The sequence below is a fragment of the Lithobates pipiens genome, unplaced genomic scaffold (assembly GCF_037356315.1).
Source record: "Lithobates pipiens isolate NorthernLeopardFrog02 unplaced genomic scaffold, aLitPip1_a1.2 Scaffold_28, whole genome shotgun sequence".
Classification (NCBI taxonomy): domain Eukaryota; kingdom Metazoa; phylum Chordata; class Amphibia; order Anura; family Ranidae; genus Lithobates; species Lithobates pipiens.
The window spans coordinates 179,369,234-179,391,328 of record NW_027507789.1 but is presented as its reverse complement, the minus strand read 5'-3'; the positions used below and the strand labels follow the sequence as shown (position 1 = coordinate 179,391,328).

General features: G+C 43.2%; 1 protein-coding gene across 1 annotated transcript in view; it reads left to right on the top strand.

Moving 5' to 3' along the window:
* SLC35B1 (solute carrier family 35 member B1) overlaps nt 1-22,095 on the top strand; it is a 67,080-nt gene that overhangs the window by 5,725 nt on the left and 39,260 nt on the right. The window contains exons 2-3 of the mRNA XM_077459994.1: nt 6,861-7,088; nt 10,391-10,494. Coding sequence (XP_077316120.1) covers nt 6,861-7,088; nt 10,391-10,494 — 332 coding nt within the window. The remainder of the gene's footprint in view (nt 1-6,860; nt 7,089-10,390; nt 10,495-22,095) is intronic.

Here is a 22,095-nt window from a genome sequence, read left to right as displayed (position 1 = left end):
AAATGGACAGATATATGATCACCCCCAATCTGCTAGATCGCCAACACACACAATCTCCTTTAGATCCACCAAAAATCATTCAATGAGGTCTACCCATTCGGATAGAAATTGAAGGAATCGTTTAGGTAGGTGCTCCTATTACAAGGTTCTGATAAATCCAAGCTAGGTTCCCACATATCTGGTGAAAATTTCTGCTCCGTTTTCACTGCAAATTTTCCGTTCGGCGGATCAGCTGCGATTTAGGAGTTTTTGGAGTCGGCGGCCACCGGCATCTTTAACCACTTGCCCTTCAGAATTTTCATCCCCCTACATGAACAGGCAATTGTTTTCCATACGGCACTGCGTTACTTTAACTGACAATTGCGCGGTCGTGTGACGCTGTTTTTTTTCTCGGATCGAATTTGTGTTCAAAACTGATGACATGTGCGATTCAGATGCGTTCCCATAGAAGGCAATAGCCTGGAATTTCGCATCCGCACCGCAGTGCAAAGAAAACGCACACGACTCTTTTTTCAATTGGCAGCGAATTCGCACTGACACTGCACCACACATATGTGAACCGGCTGCATAGAGAAGGTCATGCGAATTGGGTGCAGTTCAAAATACATCCAATTCGCATATATGTGAACGAAACCTAAAGGGGATTGTACAGAGATTGTATGGTGACACTGACTGAACCAGAGGAAGAATCAATCTCCTGGTTGATCGCTATAGTCTCTCCTTATGGCAGGCTGGCACCTCTCACTCCCCTGCCTTTTCTCTGGAGGCACGATCGCTCACATTTCCTCTATGTACACATGCACCTTTGTTCAATCATCCCTAATGGGAACAAACATTCTGTGACCGGGCTGTGAACACATCTGCCTGCTGTCTGGTGTTTGTAGACTAAACAATCGCTTTATTAAAGCAGAACCAAACCCATCGATTTAACGGGTTTCCCAAAACAGTTATATTTAATGCTTGCTGTCATTGTTACTGTTACAGTTGCTTGGGCTTTTCTTTGAACAGCCAAGCCATTTTAATGGCTGGTGGCATAGATGATAACATGTGCAGCACCATGAGGACTGCAGATCAGAGGCTAAGATGGCAGCTTCCTTGGCTGTAAAGGCCTGCCGAAAGCGACATGCTGTGCTTCACAGCCGCAGTATGTGTATAGCTGCGAGGGGCGGCATGTCAGTGTTCAGGGACTGTAAAACCACATAGTCTTACTGTCCCCCTACCACATGTGTGAATGAAGCCTAACTGAACTGGTTAGTAAGCTGGTTGCTAGGATGCTGGGTCTCACAGCGTCATGATGCTGTATGCCCAAGCCACTAGCATCCTACAACCAATTATGCACAGCCACTATAGACCTAGCAACCAATTAGGCACAGCCAACACAATCTTAGAAACCAGCAATACTGTGTGGCATATTTGCCAGCATCTTAGCAACCAATGATACACAGCCACTAGAGTCCTAGCAACCAATTAGGCACAGCCACCAGAGCTATAGAAACCAGTGGTACTGTGTGGCACGAATGCCAGCATTCTAGCAACCAATAATGCACAGCCACCTGAGTCTTTGCAACCTGTGATGCTGTGTGGCACAGCTGCCAGCATCCTAGCAACCAATAATGCACAGCCATCAGAGGCCTAGCAACCAATTATGCAAAGCCACCAGAGTCTTTGCAACCTGTGATGCTCTGTGGCACAGCTGCCAGCATCCTAGCAACCAATAACGCACATCCATCAGAATCCTAGCAACTAATTATGCAAAGCCACCTGAGTCTTTGCAACCTGTGATGCTGTGTGGCACAGCTGCCAGCATCCTAGCAACTAATAATGCACAGCCACCTGAGTCCTAGCAACCAATTATGCAAAGCCACCTGAGTCTTTGCAAATTGCGATACTGTGTGGTACAGCTGCCAGCATCCTAGCAATCAATAATGCACAGCCACCAGAGTCCTAACAACCAATTATGCACAGCCACCAGAGTCCTAACAACCAATTATGCACAGCTACCAGAGTCTTAGCAACCAGTGATGCTGTGTGGCACAGCAGCTGGCATCCTTGCAACCAAAAATGTTTGCTAGAATGCTGACAGTTGGGCGATAGAGTCATTGGTTGTTGTGCCAGGATCCCAGGGGCAAAAACAGGCAAAAAAGCAGAACTGAACTCCAAATGAGAAAACATTCCCACAAGGATAACTGCATTTTTTTCTGTGTTTATTACTTGTTTTATTTCTTTGGCCCTGCCCCCTGCTGCTATTCTGGCCTAGGCTAAAAGGACATGTCCCTGGTCCTGCAGCTTTGTGGGATAAATACATTACATCTCCCAGGGGGCTGCAGAATCAGGCACATGGTGCGGCTGGAGGGTGAGTCTGGCTCACCATCAGTATCTAGCTGCCTGCACTGGAAGAGGCAGCCTGCTGAAGAGGACCATGGTGTTGGCGTGGGACCCAGTGTATGTCCCCTGAACAGGGGATCTCAATAGGCAACGGGTGGATTTGCTGTGAAGGTGAGAAAGGCGATCTGCAGTGAAAATGCTTTTCAGAGGGAATTTGACAAGCGGTGAGTCATCTAAATTCCTGCACCATCATGCCGCAACCTTGTGCCTTGCACTACGGCCCCATTCAGTTTAATGGGTCAGGTTTGGCAGGTGGGTCTGCTGCCTTTGCAGCCTAAGGGGGAGTGGTAAAAATTCATATTGTCTGCATGTTTTTATCACCCCACAACTGCAAGTGTAGCCTTCCAACACTTTTTTGTTTTAAATCTCCTAGAATGTATTTATCTGATTTATGAAGGTTATGTTCACATCTCTGTGGGTTGGCAATGAGCACAAAATTGCATGTGTTCCTGACCCTCTGAGGGACGTGCTGCACTTTAACAGACGCACGTATTGCCATTAATTCCCCAAGCATCGGCACTTGCGCTGCATTTTTGTGCACACCAACAAGCATGGCGTGGCTGCACCATGTGGGAGATTTAGGCTCCATTTACACCTGGGCATTCTGGAATCGTGGCAAAACATGGGACGCGTTTGCAATGCCATTAGTTCTTAATGGCACCCCATTCACAGCGAGATTTTGCAGCGGTTATCACATGATAAATCACACTGCAAAAGCGGCAAAATCGCAACGCACAAAGCTTGTTGCTCAAAAAAGGGGCAGGAGCTTCTTTTGGGTGACGGCGTTTTGCAGGGATTCTGGAACACCCAGCTGTGAATGGAGCCCCAAAAAATGTGTTTAGGCATAGCTCACAACTGTCCCTGATTTCGAGCAATGTCCCTCATTTGTCCCTCATTTTGATCTGATCCATATAGTTGTATATAAAATGCACTTTTTATCTTTCAAAAAGTGTTTCCCAGTGCTATACCTTTCATCCAATTTCTAAATTGCTGCATTTGTACATTTTAAAAGCCAATATAAAGGAATAGTAGTGGTAACAAAAGCCCTTGTGGATTTAATTACCTTTTATTTTTTATTTTATTTTTAGTTAATTCTCCTTTAAGGGGGTGTGACAGGGGTGTGTCTTATGCCTACATACATTTGCTAGTAGGTGTTCCTCATTCCTATCTCAAAATGTTGGGAGATATAGTTTAGGGCAGTGATGGTGAACCTTGGCACCCCCAGATGTTTTGGAACTACATTTCCCATGATGCTAATGCACTCTGCAGTGTAGTGGGGCATCATGGGAAATGTAGTTCCAAAACATCTAGAGTGCCAAGGTTCACCATCACTGGTTTAGGCACTTCTTCCCCTGCATTTCTGCAGATAGGACGGCCCACTGAACTGAGCAGGCTGCCAACACGTAGAACGCAGGTAGTAATAGTGTGAACCCAGCCTAAGATCTCAGTCACACCATGAAGTGCGTCTGAGTGCGCACGCTTTTTACATTTTTTTTTGCATGTTTTGGTGCGTCGCATTCTAGGTGAGCTCATTCGTTTCAACGGGCTGCCCTGTGAATATGCAAAATAGGGGCAGGTACAATAAAAAAAAAAAAATCGCAATGCACCGAACCACATGGTACCGTGCGTTTTGGCAGGTGCACATTTGCTAGATGCCTGGGGTGTCATTTGAGAATTAAAATGGCACATTGCTTGCGTCTGTAAAAGGCAGTGCGTGTTGGTGTGGTGCGGGAAAACATGCGATTTTGCACCTTCACACAGAATGCGGGTTTGAAATCGTGAACCGTCAACCCCGCATTTCAGTGTGACTTTGGGAGCGATTTCAGAGACATTTGTGCGGGTTCCCTGAAGTCGCAAAAGTAGTGCAGGAACTACTTCTGGGAATGGGTGTGGCGCCGCAAAGTCGGCGTTGCACCGATTCCAACAGTGCTGTGATGTCAAAATGGCCCAATGTGAATGTGGGCTAAGTGCCAGTCACATATATGCAATGCTGGAACCAGTACAACTCCAGTGCGAGTTCCTGCATCGCATGCCACCTGCCAGCGGTTCACAATGACATCTTCAACCCACTGCGGGTGTCAATGCAAAGTTAATGACACCCCCAGATCAGTTCACGGATCACAGTGCAAACTGCCAAATGGTGCAGGAATCGGATCGCACACCCATGCAATCCGATTCCAGTGCGGACCAAAAAAAGGGTTCTGTACAATTTTGGTGTGAATGCGATGCGAATTCATCGTACAATCTGTATGGCTGAATTTGCATCGCTTAAACATCGCATGTGATTTGCATAGCAGTGTGCAGTTGTAAATCACCTGCGATGTCTAACATCGCACAAGTGTGAAGCCAGCCTCAAACTTGAGTTGTGTTCACCTTTACAGGTACCAGCTGTTGTTATTATTGAAGGATTATACATACTGGATCATGTTTGCCATTGGACTACAGAGCACACAGGGGTAGATTTGGGCTCCGTTCATACTATGGCATTCCGGATCGCGGGCGGAATGGGTGCGATTCCAAATCACGGGATGCCCTTGCGATCCCCATTATTTTCAATGGCACTCAAATTGCAGCACGATTTTTGCCCACCAATTGCCACCCAATGAATGCTGTAAAAATTGCACAAACAAAAACGCGGGGATCGCAAGGACGTCCTGCAATTTGCTGCGTTTCGGAAACACTGGCAGAATCGCAGCGATTCAGCCTGCTACCTGGAACATGCGAATGGAGCCTTACCAGAACTGCAAAATCAAGTGCAGCTCTGCATGGTAGCCAATCAGCTTGTTCATTTTAAAAAAAAAACTAGAAGGTGATTGGTTTCTATGCAGAGCTGCACCAGATTTTGCGCTCTGTCTCCGGGAAGATGAATGCCGTAGGGGGGCCCAGCACTGCACATCGCTCGCCATCCTCTACTGATCACATCACTGGACCCCTCTGTTCTATAAACAATGACGAGCTATACAAGGCAGCTGGCTGGTTACACGTGTAACCAACAGCCAATCAGAATCCTCCACATGAGGCTACGTCACCCCTGGAGCAGACAGCTGTCAAAAAGGCCCCAGACACCCGGACCATATAGCTGCCCTCACTGCTGCCTGAATGAATAATAAACAAAGAAAAGCAACACGTGTGCAGCATCATCCCATTGGTGGGGATCTGATGTCTTAGCTGAATGAATGACGTGCATCTTGTAAACTCACATAATGTGCCTCCTCTCCACCAGATGTAGATTGGAGGTGAACTTTTCTTACACTGAATTAGTATTGCACATAATTTTAGGATTGTTGGGTGTGCAGAAGTACAAATCCCAGCATGCCAAATATAAAATCATGGATCTCATCAGAGGGTCATCGTACACATCCAAGCTGAACATACAATCAACTTCAGATTTACCAAAAATATATAATAGAAGGACACACCTTTCTTATCCAATCAATCTGGATCCAGTCCCCTTCTAATTCACTTGTTGGTAGATCTAAAGGAGGTTGTACAATCAGATTGTAAGGTGTATGGCAAGATTTAGAACAGACACTGAGCTGCTCCACTGAACAGGTGACATATAAAACTTTGTATCCCCTTCAGTGCCTGCCATTGCCTCCTCCTCCTGACAATGCCAATAGCCTGGCTGCCTCTGGCAGGATTTTGCAATCACTTTAAACCCGGGATCCCATATTTATTCCTGATCAGTGACTTGTAAGGAATGTAGGCAAAGGATCTGCATGAAAGCCAGGCATTTTTCAGAATGAAAAAAACTGTTAAAGGCAGAACTTCAGACTTGTTCCCGATCGGCGAGTTTGAAGGCAATGACGTTGGAAGATCCCCAAGACAGCCAGGCAACTGGCATTTTCCCAGAAGAAGAAACCAGCTGCGGCAGTCTATCCATTAATTGCTCCTGACCAGTGACTTAGAAGGGCGTTAACGCTGGAGGATCACTAAGTCAGCCAGGCAACAGGTGTTTTCCAGAAGAAGAAACCAGCTGCCTATTCATTAGTTGTTCCTGATCAGTGAGAGGATCACCAAGATAGTTGGGCAACAGGCATTTTCCAGAAGAAACCAGCTGCCTTACAAGGCATTGAAGCTGGAGGATCACCAAGACAGCCAGGCAACTGACATTTTCCAGAAGAAGAAACTAGATGTAGCCGTCTATCCCTTATGTGTTCCTGATCGGTGACTTAGAAGGCGATGAAGCCAGAGGATCAGAAAGACAGCCAGGCAACTGGTATTTTCCAGTACCAGTAGCATTCATTAGTCTCAAAGCAGATTTTTTTGTTGTGTCCCCCACAGTGTGTTGGGTGTAGTAATATGGCGCCCCTTATTCATTTTTGAGTCTCAGTATGGCAGCTAATCTGATCAGAGCTAATCATTGACGAGTTGAGGTGTCGTGTACTCAGGGTGATGCAGGTAGAAGGGAACAGTCTTTTTTTTTGTTTTGTTTTCTCTTCCTGGTGTTAGCCAAGCTCTTCCTGTTTCTGCAGATCGGGCAGTGCGGCGGACAGCCCCGGCCAGGGTCCTTCGTTGGTGGCGTGTCGCTGGGAGTGTATGAGGCCCCCGGTGGAGAGAGATGTGCGGCTGGAGGTGCCGGTGACAGCTGGAGGAGACATGGAGACAGGAGGAGTGCTGGGGCCCGGGGGGCTGAGGCTGCTCGCCTGCTTCCTGGGGGTGTTTGTCTGCTACTTCTACTATGGAATCCTGCAGGAGACTATGTGAGTGGAGGGGCACCCCCCTGTGTGTGCTGGGTATTGGGTTACCCCATGGGTAGTGTGCCAGGTATTGGGTTACCCCATGTGAGGGGGGCACACTGGGCTATATATACACAGACACAGGGCCTGCCAGGACTGCCACTCATCATATGAGAGAGAGGGGGGAAGGGTCACTTCTCCAGGCTACATCCACACCGCAACATTATTTATTATATAGAGAGGACACAACACTTTATATGTGGCATTTATTATTTGATATTTTATAGTGTTATTTTTATTACTACTCATTTTTAATTTTATTTCATATTTTACTATTGTTGCTATTATTATTTGTTATTATTATTATTGGTATTATCAATAATTAATAATTTATAATGATGATGATAATACCAATAATAACAAAACAAATAGCAAAAATAATACTGAATAGTAATAAAAATAACATTTTGTTGTTGTTGTTATTTTTATTCATTTTTACTCGACATGCTGGTAGGTTAATTGGCTTCTGTCTAAATTGGCCCTAGTATATGAATGTGAGTTAGGGACCTTAGAGTGTAAGCTCCTTGAGGGTAGGGACTGATGTGATTGTACAATGTATATGTAAAGCGCTGCGTAAATTGACAGCGCTACATAAGTACCTGAAATAAATGTAAAATAAATAAATTCTTTTTTAGACCCCTTTCACACTGTGCCGCCACTGGTGTCAGCGGCGCTATTTTTAGCGCTGTTTTAGTGGAGATATTCGGGGTTAAATCCGCTCGCAAAACACCTCCGCAGCAGCGTTTTGCCGGTGGTATGACAGCGCTGCCCTGTTGATTTCAATGGGGAGGAGCGGTGAGTTCATTGCTCCAAAGAAGCTGCTGGCAGGACTTTTTCTGACGCCCTGCCAGCGCACTGCTCCAGTGTGAAAGGCCGAGGACTTTCACACTAGAGTGACTGGAGCAGCTGTTTTGGGGCGGTTTGCAAGCGCTATTTTTAATGCTATAGGGCAGTGATGGTGAATCTTGGCACCCCAGATGTTTTGGAACTACATTTCCCATGATGCTCCATTCCACTGTAGAGTGCATGAGCATCATGGGAAATGTAGTTCCAAAACATCTGGGGTGCCAAGGTTCACCATCACTGCTATAGTGCCTGCAAAACGCCCCAGTGTGAAAGGGTCTTATTATTGTTGCTTTTTTTTTTTTTTTTGTTATTCTTGGTATTATAATAAATTATTGATAATAACTAAAATTATAGCAACAATAATAAAATATAATAAAAGGGAAAAAATAACATAAATATATAAAATAATATACTATGTTTGGTATTATTGTATTGCTTTTATTACTATTCATTTTTAATTATTTTATTTTATTATTGGTGTTGCTATTATTCTTTTAGTTTTAATATTGGTGTTATTTTTATTGATAATAATATCTACAAGAATAATAATAGCAACAACAATAATAAAATACAAAATAAAATAATTAAAAAGGAATATTAATTTAAAAACGACAATAAAATAACATAAATATCAAATAATAATATATTATTTTCTTTTGTTTTTTTATTAAATTCATTTTAAATGTTTATCTTAAATTTTGTTGCTATTATTATTATTATTATTTATTAATAATTTATTATATTGTTATTGATAATACCAATAATAATAGCAACAACTAAAATTAAAATATAAAATAATTAAAAATGAATAGTAATTAAAATAACATATTATTTTTATTGTTGTTGCTATTTTTTTAGTTATTGTATTATAATTATTATTGGTTATAAAACCAATAATAACTAAAATATTAGCAACAATAATAAAATTATAAATAAAAAATGGAAAAAAATAACATAAATATATAAAATAATATGATTGGTATTATTGTATTGCTTTTATTACTATTCATTTTTAATAATTGTATTTTATGATTGGTGTTGCTATTATTATTTTAGTTTTAATATTGGTATTATCATTTTTATTGATAATAATAATAACTACAAGAATAATAATAGCAACAACAATAATAAAATACAAAAATAAAATAATTAAAAATGAATATTAATTTAAAAACAACAATAAAATACATAGAACATAAATATCAAATAATATATTATATTTTATTGTTGTTGTTATGATTATTATATTGTTATTGCTAATACCAATAATAGCAACAACTAAAATAATTAAAAATGAATAGTAATAAATTAATAACATATATGTCTAATAATGTATTTTTTTTAATCTATTTTATACAGCACTGTACATTCACATCAGCCCCTGCCCTCAAGGAGCTTGCAATCTAATGCCCATTTATTAAGAGCTGATTAACCTACCAGCATGTCTTGGAAGGAAACCAATAAAACACGTATAACAATAAAACATGCTCACCACTATGACACTGGGGATCTTTGCCAGGCTAGATCAGTACTTCTACTAAAAAAATAAACTAAAAAAATAAAATGTGCACATGTGATTTATAGTTTTTTTATATATATATATATATATATATATATATATATATATATAGATAGATAGATAGATAGATAGATAGAAGGAAAACAAGTGGCAGGGTGGTCCAGGCTCATGGATGCATGTAGGGAGCGAAGGCTGGGCTGTGTAGTCCAGTCCAATAGAAGAGCATCTGTAGGTCAAACTAATGAAAAAGTTCATGGTGGATCTGATAGAAAGGTGTCGGGCCACAAGGTACAGTGCAGGTTGTTGTGTATGGAGCTGTGTCGCTGCAGACTGGTCCGGGTTCCCTTACTGACCCATGTCCACAACCAAAAGCGCCTACAATGGTCACTTGAGCATCAGAACTGGACCATGGAGCAATGGAAGAAGGTATCCTGGTCTGATGAATTCATTAGTGGTTTGAGGAACACAACAAAGAGTTTGAGGTGTTGACTTGGCCTCCAAATTCTTCAGATCTCAACCCAAAATGAGCATCTGTGGGATGTTCTGGAAAAGCAAGACTGATCCATGGAGGCCTCACCACACAACTTAAAGGATCCGCTACTGAAGGCTTTGTGCCAGATACCACAGCATACCTATAGAGGGCTAGTGGAGTCCATGCCTCAATGGGTTATGGTGGGTGGTCATAATGTTATGGCTGATCGGTATATGACCACACATTGGACATTTAACGTGTTACAACCGATATATAGAGGGAAAGGAAGGAGGGTTAAAGCAAACCATTTATTCTGTCCTGAATGGGTAAAGCTCGGGTTTGTTTATGACTTTGTAGAGAAGAATACATTGTATGTTGTGTGTGAATTTTACCTGTGTGATGTCAATTTGTTGTGGTTCTGTATTGTAGAACGCGGGGGACGTATGGAGAAGGGGAGAACAAGGAGAAATTCCGCTTTGCACTTTCTCTGGTTTTTGTTCAGTGTGTTGCCAACGCCATATTCGCCAAAATATGTAAGTACAATCTCGTGTAAGTGACATTATGTACAGTGTATATATAAAATCTTTCTATCATTATGTACAGCAGTGTGGGGGGGTTATGCAGTTTTGTTGCGGGCAATTTTGAGGGGCAATGGCTGGTTTTGGCGGTTCAATCATCACGGCACCATGGTTGTTATGGTGTCAGGATGATTTTATCGCATTATTTCTATTATTACATTGTAATATAAAATTAAATAGTTCAATTCACCAAAATGCAGTATCAATGGGGGCCCTGAGTGTGTCACTTGCCACCTCACCTGCCACTAGATGCAGCTTGTCGTCTGCCACCAGATGCACTTGCTACATCACTTACCACGTCACCTGCCACCAGATGCAGCACATCACTTGCCACCTCACCTGTCGCCAGATGCAGCTTGGTGCCTGATACCACAGCTGCCACCAGATGCAGCTTACCACATCACCTGCCACAAGATGCAGTTTTCACTATTCTGCCACCAGCTGAGGCTTCCCACTGTTGCCTGCTACCAAAAAATATCAGATGCAGCTTGTCACTTTATAAAGGTAAAGGCAATTTGTAAGATTTTTTTTTTTTCCTTCTTCTTCCCCCCCCCCCCCCCCCCACTTTTTTTTTTTTTTTTTTAACAGTTAAAGTCTTGGTGGCAGTCAACAATGACAGCAAAGAAAGAGGCTTCTGCCTACTCCTTATGTACAGTGTATGTACTCCTTATGTACAGTGTATATACATTATCTATATTGTATACAGTGGATTTCTCGCTTATGAGCTCGGCAAATCCCCAGGATGAATGTCCTTTGATGTTGAAGGAAGCCCATGGTGAGGCCAATACAGAGGCTGTAATCACTGACTTAATTATATAAAAATGCTAGTTGCCTGGCAGACAGGTAGATCTTATGGTTTTAGTGCTTATCACTGTCTGAATTCTTGAATCGCTGACCTAGAACAAAGGTACAATAAGGACTCTGACTTCTCTGGTCATATACATGTTCCAGGTCATGGACTCAGAATTTATTGCAATCAGAGGTTCAGTCACTAAAATAAAAGTGTCCTCTGCAAAGAAGATGGGCTAAAGCTGAACTCCAGGCAAACAAATAAGCAGCTGACATACATATATGGGGGCTGGTTTCTTCATTCCAAAGGATTTGTATTTGTCTGGGAAGACTGGAGACCAGATTTTTCTGTGCTAAAGTTTGGAACCACTTGGCAGTCTCCTCCTCCCTGTGACTGGCCAGTGAGAGGAAAAGCGGCAGTCTGATGAGTTTATCTCTATCGCTCTGCTCTTCCCTACTATCGGCGTGCTGCTTGCACTGCAACACAGCTGAGTGGTTCCTTTTGCTGCTACTCCCTTCCCCAATCTGAGCTCTGCTGTACTTGGAGGCTGATATCAAGCCAAATTTAGGTATTTACACTGCTTGCATTTAAAAATAAATACAAATAGGAGGATGCATTGATGTATACATAGCTGCACTTATTACTTCTGCTGCCCGCAACACCGATCTCTGCTGTTTAGAAGAGAAACTGCCTCCTGGACACTCATCTTGATCAAACATTCCAGTGATGTCGATTTTCTGGTCCCCTTCTGGCCTCAGTGGTACCATCTGCTGGCTGTGTATTGTAGTAATGGGGGGAGGCAGGAGGCACCACCGCTTAGCAGGGAACCTGGAGTTTGACATTTGTCTCTGTCCAGGGGACACTTTACATTTGTATTTTGGTGACAACCATTTTTTAATGTTGCCCTAGCAGATTGCAAACTGAAAGGGAGAAGTGGATTGGCTGCTAGCAACACCACCAATGCACCTACCTGACCCCTTTTAGATGTGAAGCCAGGCTAGATCTGCAGGGTAGTTTATTGCTAGAATGCCTAGAGATCAATGACTAAGGCAAGGCTCACACTTGTTGATTCTCTGAAATCCATGGTGGATCGCTTTTCAGAGTGTGGCCAAGCAGCCAATGTCAGGTGTTCAGGAGGCAATCCTGCCACCTCCCAAATGCCTGTGGTTTCTTTTCTTTTTTCTTTTTCTTTTTTCTTTTCTTTTTTCTTTTCTTTTCTTTCTTTCTTTTCCTTAAATTGCAATTTTCAATGGGACTAATGTGCCACAAACCAAGTGTTTGGTTTGTGTTTGCAGAGCTACCCCTTCAACTTGAATGGGCTAGTTTGACAAGCAGTGCCACCTGTCAACTCGACATGCTGTGTTAAGAATGCTGCGACTCAAAGCATCATGGCTCCATGTAAACAGCCCCCTTCAGCTGTACGGAAGAGAGTACAACAGGATGCCATCTCTCTGCGCCAATGTAGCAGAAGCTGCCAGCAGTCGGCTGAATGTAAAGTGGAGAAGGAGGGAAATTACAAGAGACTCCATCTTGCTTGCAATGTTTCCAATTGGTTCAGTGGGAACAGGGACTATTGCGGTATCAGAAAATATTGTGAAACAATCGTTAAAACACAATTACATTTTATTATAATTTAATCCATATAACAGATAATACAAAGACATTGCTGTAGCAGAACCACATTATTAAATCCAATCACAGGACCCAATTGGTTCACGTTCTAAACAATTAAATGTTTTACGGAGATACAGGGATGACGCATAAATCCGACCGGTTTCGCGGTACTAAGAACACCGCTTCCTCAGGGAACGTCACTTTTAAACAATCTAGTATGAAAAATATATATGTAAGTATACAATAATATCATACAAAATATCAAGGAGTTTTTTACAGAAAAAAGGAAATAACAATAACAGCAGTAGTGAATAAACAATACATCAGCATTACATTAGAAAAAAACAAAACAGTGTTGGATCATAACTCACCCCTGGAGCTCCCAACCCACAGCACACGAGCGACCTATTTCGAGACACCCTCAGAACAGGGTGCCCCCCCTAAGGGCGGACACGGGGGGCAAGGTGGAGAGACTCAGAGCAGAGCAAACAGGGACTGAAAAAATAATGATGCAATGGTCCGTTTAAATGGTGTTCAATAAAGAGGGATAAATATATCAGAGACCATGGGCTGGTAAAATAGAGCAGTATAGGGGAATAAGTGAAGAGATGAATAGATAAGATCTCTCATGTTGACAGAAGGCACCCAGTGAGCCATGGTCAATGAAAGCAGTGTGCACCTCAGAGGATTATTGTTGTTTAAACGGAAAACATACCCCAAATACATTGGATAGTTAGATCAAAAACTTCTAAGGTATCACCAAATTTTCTATAAGGGATGTCCAGAAATTCAATTACAGATCTTTCCTGGTTCAGAATAAAAGGTAAGCATAGTTAGTCAAAGACCAAGCATCTAAACAGACCAGGAAAGAAAGTGCATGTAACTGAAGTATATGTAGAGTCAAAATGAAGGGACAATACCTGAAGCTCAAAGGTCCTACGCATTGCTCGTCTCCACACAGGCAGCGCTCTGAAGATTTAAATCTCGAGCGCGCCATTTAAACCCCCAACCCGGAAGTGTTCAGGGCACAGTGGTGTGCTCCTTAATCCTGTCCCCGCATCACGGCGCATGCGCGGATGTACTCGTGCGCACGGCCAACATATTCCCCATGAATGAAAGACCAGGGGGAATGTCTAGGGGCGTGGCTGGGCGGGGATTTGTGTGACACATAATCCCCGTTCACCATCGCCTCAACTAAGCAGGGATCAGTCCGGGTCAGGCAGCCTGCGCATTGTATTGCGCTCCCATGTAACGCTGCAGAGGATATCCGCAGTGAAATGGGAGGTGTGAAAATCACACCAGGGTGCCACACGTCCGCCCGAGGGGGGGAGAACAAACTCCTCAGGTCTATCCAGCTGCGGGGCACGGAAGAACCAATAGGGGAAAACATAGCAGAGTCATGATCCAAGACTGTAGTACAAAGTTAGCTGCTGTGAATGGACTGGGGAGTGTCACAATGCCGCGGACCCCCGTCACCAAGCGGGGCGGCAACAAAGGCCACCCTCACCCGGTGGCTCAGGCCGGCCGCAGGTGACAGTCGCCAGACCAAGCCAGCCAACATACAAAGAAATGTATATATAAAAGTCCGAAAAGGACCGTCCTCAGAATAGCACCTGAATCATATAGGTTCCGCATTTAAAGGGGAACCAACTTTTTCTTTAATAAATATGAAAGTTACTAAATAGTGATATAATATCACAAAATCAGTATAACCAAGCGAGTATTAGCGTCTGGTGGTAAAGAATTCTTAATACTAGGAACGACAGGAGGGGGGGGGAAAAAGGGGAGTAAGCGTAAGAAAAACGTAAAAATGAAACAGAAAAAAGGAAGGAAAGAAAAAGGGAAAAGGTAAGGGGAGGGCTAATGTCACTTCCCTCACAGAAACCCTCTTCAGTCCAGTGCCCTCACACCAAATGCAAGGTTTCTAGGGCATTACCTGCATTTTTTAAAAAAGGGGGAAAAAAAGGGGGAAAAAATGTACAATGTACATGTACAACATGTAACATATTTAAAGAAAACATTTGTAGGAATGGGCTTCATTTAGGCCAGGAGGGGTGAGAGCATTCAGCCGCTCTATCCATAATGCTTCGCGTCTCAAAATGGCCTGATCCCAATTACCCCCTCTGGGGTCCTGTGGGATAACTTCAAGGACAAAGAATTTTACTAGATCAAATTGAAATTTGTGGTGTATACCCACATGGCGACCTACCGTGGTCATTTTCCCATTAGTCGAATAGTAGAGATGGTCACCCAAGCGCTGGCGTAATTCCCTGATGGTCTTCCCTACATAGAATGCTTGGCAGGCGCAGACCATCAGGTAAACCAGCCCTCGGGTGCCGCAATCGGCGTGATGTAAAGGCCGAAACATCTCCCCATTCGGTAATATTGTAACTCCTCCTTCTTGAATCCATGGGCATTTAGAGCATTGGCCACATCTATAAGTGCCTCTGGGTCCCTCCAAGGATCCAGAGGGCATTTGATAGTGACTTTTTGTTAATTTATCACGGAGAGAGGTGGCTTTTTTAAAAACTAATTCTGGGGTAGATTTAACATAGTTTCCTAATATGTGATGTTCAGTCAGTAAGTGCCAATGTTGGGACAAAATATGCCGAAGTTGTTGGTGGTGAGCAGAGTATTTTGTTATTATTTTAGTGGTGGGGGGCTGTTGTATACGGGCAGGGCCATAGAGCAGTGACTGGCGACTACGGGAAGAGGCTTTATTAAAGGCCTTTCTAAGATTAGTGGGGCTGTAGCCTCTAACTAACAAACGGTCCCGCAATAGATTGGCCTGTCTGTGAAAATCCCCGTCCTCAGAGCAGTTCCGCCTCAACCTCAAATATTGGGCAAAGGGGATACTGCGAACTAGAGGGCGGGGATGTGCACTAGAGGCATATAGAATCGTATTTCCAGCGGTAGGTTTACGGTAAAGGTCTGTGGTAAGAGAGCCCGAGGGATGTTTCAAGATATTTAAATCTAAAAATGAAATGTTGTTGTTGTCCGCCATAAAGGTGAATTGTAAATTAAATTGGTTTATATTAAGAACCTTGATGAAACTATCAAGGTCCGATCTGGTACCGGACCACACAATAAATAGGTCATCGATGTAACGGTACCAGCACAGGACAGAATCCAGAAATGGTTGCAAGGTATCCTCCCCAAAGATAAACCTTTCCCACGCACCTAGGTAGAGATTAGCATACGAGGGAGCACAGGAGGTGCCCATGGCCACCCCCTGCTTTTGTAGAAATAACTGATCATTAAATAAAAAATAATTCCTCGTAAGGATAAATTTAAGCAATTTCAAAATAAAACAGTTGAGTGGCCAGGAGGCAGAGACCTGCTCCATTAAGAAAGATTCAACCATCCTGACGCCCTGCTCGTGGGGGATGCTCGAGTAAAGAGCCTCGACATCAACTGCCACGAGCAGGGCATCAGGAGGGATCTGGATACCCTCGATGTGCCTCAACAGATCCGTTGTATCTTTGATGTAGGACGGTAATCCTACAACGTGAGGCATAAGGAAGGTGTCCACGAAACGGCTAGCATTTTCCGTCAAAGAACCCAGGCCTGATACAATGGGTCGGCCTGGGGGAGTTTGTAGATTCTTATGGGTTTTTGGTAGGGTATAAAAGGTTGGGGTACGTGGGGTCACAATATTGATATATTTTAAAGTTACCTCATCAATGAGGCCCTCATTATGTGCACCCATTATCAGTTGGCGAAATTCTAGAGTGAAAGATTCAATCAAAGAAGAATCGATAGGGGAGTACCAAGATGTGTTGTGTAGCACCAAGTAACACATTGTTTGGTACTGTAGATGTGTCATGAGAACTAGGTTACCACCCTTATCAGATTGTTTGATGATTAAATCTGGGTGTTTTTGAAGTGTCCTGATTGCCAATTTTTGTCGAGGAGTTAAATTGGACGGCTGATCCGCCCATTTATATTTCTTAAGAGATTTGATAGACTCATGTAGAAAAGCCCAGATGGCAGGGCAAGTCATCAAATCTGGAAATGCGCGAGACTTGGCTTTAAGTGTTTGTTTCTTCTGTTTAGGCCCAGATGGGTCTGATAGCTCGGGTCCCTGACCAGAAGGCAGGGGATTTAGTCCCAAGGTATTCACAGTGTCCTCATCTGTGGCACAGGCACCCTCATCATAGAGGAGCATCAGGTCACGTAAGGCCCTGAACTCTTCCATGGTGAAACTTTTGGTACGCTCGGCTAGTTCTTTTTCTAGATTTAGTTTTTTACGTTCAGGATCATAAATGAATTTGTAAGTGAGATTGCGAGCGAATAAGTATAGATCTTTAATTGTTTCAAAAATGTCTATGGGTTCAGATGGACAAAAGCCAAGGCCGAGTTGTAAAACATATTCCTCCTCTAATGTTAATGTGATTGACGTCAAATTAATGATGTTTAATGAAGATGCCTGATCAAGGTGTGTTTCATTACTATTGGGAGGGTACTTAGGGTTTAGGTTTTGTGTACAAAGGCGTCTAGACTGCCTTTTCTGCTGCCTTCTGGATGGGTTGAGGTTAAAAGGTTGGAGGGAAAAAGGGACTGGATTTGGGGTTGCAAGAGTTTTGGAATTACACTGTGTAATGTGGGGGCCGCTGTATCTGATTTGTTAGAGGAAGAAGAAGGAACTGTTGTACGTATGGCCTGTGAGGCTTTGGCCGATTTCCCCAATTTTCTGTCTTTTTTAGGATCTTTATGGGGGTGCCCGTTTCCAGTGAGTGATCTCTTACGTGGGAGGGTGGGGCCGTAAGACTGAGTATATTGAGATAGGGACTGTGATGATAGAGAGGATAAGGAAGAATCTGATTCGGATAATTCCATTGGTGGTCTAATTAGGGGTTGGCGAGCGTATGCAGGATTTCTCCTGTTATAGGCTCGACCAGCCCATTTATATGCATAGCCGTCAAGGAAGGCTTGTTTATCCAATGAGAATTTACCTTGTTTTTTAAAAATGATTTCCTTATTTAATATCTCTAAACGGTCTCTAAGTTCCTTCCATTTTTCCGAGAAGGTAGTGGAAGTAGTGATATCCGGATATTGCTGTAGTAATCTATCTATTTCTTCATCTAATAAGGACATATCATTCGAGTGCTGGGCCATCAATTGCTTCATTAGTTCTATGCTACATGAGGTCAGGGTCTCTTCCCAGATTTTTTTAAAATCAGTACTGGGATCTTTTAAAGTAGGAAATACTTGTATCCGAAGGCCCAAAGGGCATATCTTTTCCTGCACATAGAGTTTGAAATATTGCATGTGCCAATGAAGATGGGATTTTCTTTTTAACAACTTAAATATTTTTTCCAAAAAGATTTTGATATCATCATCAAATTTATGACTAGTTAAACACTCAGCCTGTAAAGTGGACATGAAATCACCCCAGCTTGATCCTAAAACATCCATAGTATCAAAAGGATAATGAAATGATCGACTTGTACTCACCAGAACGCTGTACCCAAAGGATATACAGAAAAGCAAAAACAGACAAGGAGAAAAACAAGATAACTATAAGTCATTAATAAAGATTCAGGTTATAGTCTGAAGGACGAAAAATCTATATCATTAAACAGTTTATACCTTAAACAATTGTTGTAAGTGAGGCATACAAGAAAGTTTGGATCCCACAATCCAGGTGTGTTATCCACCCTAATATTGATAGTTAGTCAAAAAGCCTCCAAAATCAATAGGATACCATCGTCCCAATACGTATATAAGAAAAAACTGGGCATATAGCTCAGAACAACCAAGAGGAAACAGCCTCAAAGAGATAAATTTCCAATTGGTTCAGTGGGAACAGGGACTATTGCGGTATCAGAAAATATTGTGAAACAATCGTTAAAACACAATTACATTTTATTATAATTTAATCCATATAACAGATACGGTAATACAAAGACATTGCTGTAGCAGAACCACATTATTAAATCCAATCACAGGACCCAATTGGTTCACGTTCTAAACAATTAAATGTTTTACGGAGATACAGGGATGACGCATAAATCCGACCGGTTTCGCGGTACTAAGAACACCGCTTCCTCAGGGAACGTCACTTTTAAACAATCTAGTATGAAAAATATATATGTAAGTATACAATAATATCATACAAAATATCAAGGAGTTTTTTACAGAAAAAAGGAAATAACAATAACAGCAGTAGTGAATAAACAATACATCAGCATTACATTAGAAAAAAACAAAACAGTGTTGGATCATAACTCACCCCTGGAGCTCCCAACCCACAGCACACGAGCGACCTATTTCGAGACACCCTCAGAACAGGGTGCCCCCCCTAAGGGCGGACACGGGGGGCAAGGTGGAGAGACTCAGAGCAGCGCAAACAGGGACTGAAAAAATAATGATGCAATGGTCCGTTTAAATGGTGTTCAATAAAGAGGGATAAATATATCAGAGACCATGGGCTGGTAAAATAGAGCAGTATAGGGGAATAAGTGAAGAGATGAATAGATAAGATCTCTCATGTTGACAGAAGGCACCCAGTGAGCCATGGTCAATGAAAGCAGTGTGCACCTCAGAGGATTATTGTTGTTTAAACGGAAAACATACCCCAAATACATTGGATAGTTAGATCAAAAACTTCTAAGGTATCACCAAATTTTCTATAAGGGATGTCCAGAAATTCAATTACAGATCTTTCCTGGTTCAGAATAAAAGGTAAGCATAGTTAGTCAAAGACCAAGCATCTAAACAGACCAGGAAAGAAAGTGCATGTAACTGAAGTATATGTAGAGTCAAAATGAAGGGACAATACCTGAAGCTCAAAGGTCCTACGCATTGCTCGTCTCCACACAGGCAGCGCTCTGAAGATTTAAATCTCGAGCGCGCCATTTAAACCCCCAACCCGGAAGTGTTCAGGGCACAGTGGTGTGCTCCTTAATCCTGTCCCCGCATCACGGCGCATGCGCGGATGTACTCGTGCGCACGGCCAACATATTCCCCATGAATGAAAGACCAGGGGGAATGTCTAGGGGCGTGGCTGGGCGGGGATTTGTGTGACACATAATCCCCGTTCACCATCGCCTCAACTAAGCAGGGATCAGTCCGGGTCAGGCAGCCTGCGCATTGTATTGCGCTCCCATGTAACGCTGCAGAGGATATCCGCAGTGAAATGGGAGGTGTGAAAATCACACCAGGGTGCCACACGTCCGCCCGAGGGGGGGAGAACAAACTCCTCAGGTCTATCCAGCTGCGGGGCACGGAAGAACCAATAGGGGAAAACATAGCAGAGTCATGATCCAAGACTGTAGTACAAAGTTAGCTGCTGTGAATGGACTGGGGAGTGTCACAATGCCGCGGACCCCCGTCACCAAGCGGGGCGGCAACAAAGGCCACCCTCACCCGGTGGCTCAGGCCGGCCGCAGGTGACAGTCGCCAGACCAAGCCAGCCAACATACAAAGAAATGTATATATAAAAGTCCGAAAAGGACCGTCCTCAGAATAGCACCTGAATCATATAGGTTCCGCATTTAAAGGGGAACCAACTTTTTCTTTAATAAATATGAAAGTTACTAAATAGTGATATAATATCACAAAATCAGTATAACCAAGCGAGTATTAGCGTCTGGTGGTAAAGAATTCTTAATACTAGGAACGACAGTTTCATTTTTACGTTTTTCTTACGCTTACTCCCCTTTTTCCCCCCCCCTCCTGTCGTTCCTAGTATTAAGAATTCTTTACCACCAGACGCTAATACTCGCTTGGTTATACTGATTTTGTGATATTATATCACTATTTAGTAACTTTCATATTTATTAAAGAAAAAGTTGGTTCCCCTTTAAATGCGGAACCTATATGATTCAGGTGCTATTCTGAGGACGGTCCTTTTCGGACTTTTATATATACATTTCTTTGTATGTTGGCTGGCTTGGTCTGGCGACTGTCACCTGCGGCCGGCCTGAGCCACCGGGTGAGGGTGGCCTTTGTTGCCGCCCCGCTTGGTGACGGGGGTCCGCGGCATTGTGACACTCCCCAGTCCATTCACAGCAGCTAACTTTGTACTACAGTCTTGGATCATGACTCTGCTATGTTTTCCCCTATTGGTTCTTCCGTGCCCCGCAGCTGGATAGACCTGAGGAGTTTGTTCTCCCCCCCTCGGGCGGACGTGTGGCACCCTGGTGTGATTTTCACACCTCCCATTTCACTGCGGATATCCTCTGCAGCGTTACATGGGAGCGCAATACAATGCGCAGGCTGCCTGACCCGGACTGATCCCTGCTTAGTTGAGGCGATGGTGAACGGGGATTATGTGTCACACAAATCCCCGCCCAGCCACGCCCCTAGACATTCCCCCTGGTCTTTCATTCATGGGGAATATGTTGGCCGTGCGCACGAGTACATCCGCGCATGCGCCGTGATGCGGGGACAGGATTAAGGAGCACACCACTGTGCCCTGAACACTTCCGGGTTGGGGGTTTAAATGGCGCGCTCGAGATTTAAATCTTCAGAGCGCTGCCTGTGTGGAGACGAGCAATGCGTAGGACCTTTGAGCTTCAGGTATTGTCCCTTCATTTTGACTCTACATATACTTCAGTTACATGCACTTTCTTTCCTGGTCTGTTTAGATGCTTGGTCTTTGACTAACTATGCTTACCTTTTATTCTGAACCAGGAAAGATCTGTAATTGAATTTCTGGACATCCCTTATAGAAAATTTGGTGATACCTTAGAAGTTTTTGATCTAACTATCCAATGTATTTGGGGTATGTTTTCCGTTTAAACAACAATAATCCTCTGAGGTGCACACTGCTTTCATTGACCATGGCTCACTGGGTGCCTTCTGTCAACATGAGAGATCTTATCTATTCATCTCTTCACTTATTCCCCTATACTGCTCTATTTTACCAGCCCATGGTCTCTGATATATTTATCCCTCTTTATTGAACACCATTTAAACGGACCATTGCATCATTATTTTTTCAGTCCCTGTTTGCGCTGCTCTGAGTCTCTCCACCTTGCCCCCCGTGTCCGCCCTTAGGGGGGGCACCCTGTTCTGAGGGTGTCTCGAAATAGGTCGCTCGTGTGCTGTGGGTTGGGAGCTCCAGGGGTGAGTTATGATCCAACACTGTTTTGTTTTTTTCTAATGTAATGCTGATGTATTGTTTATTCACTACTGCTGTTATT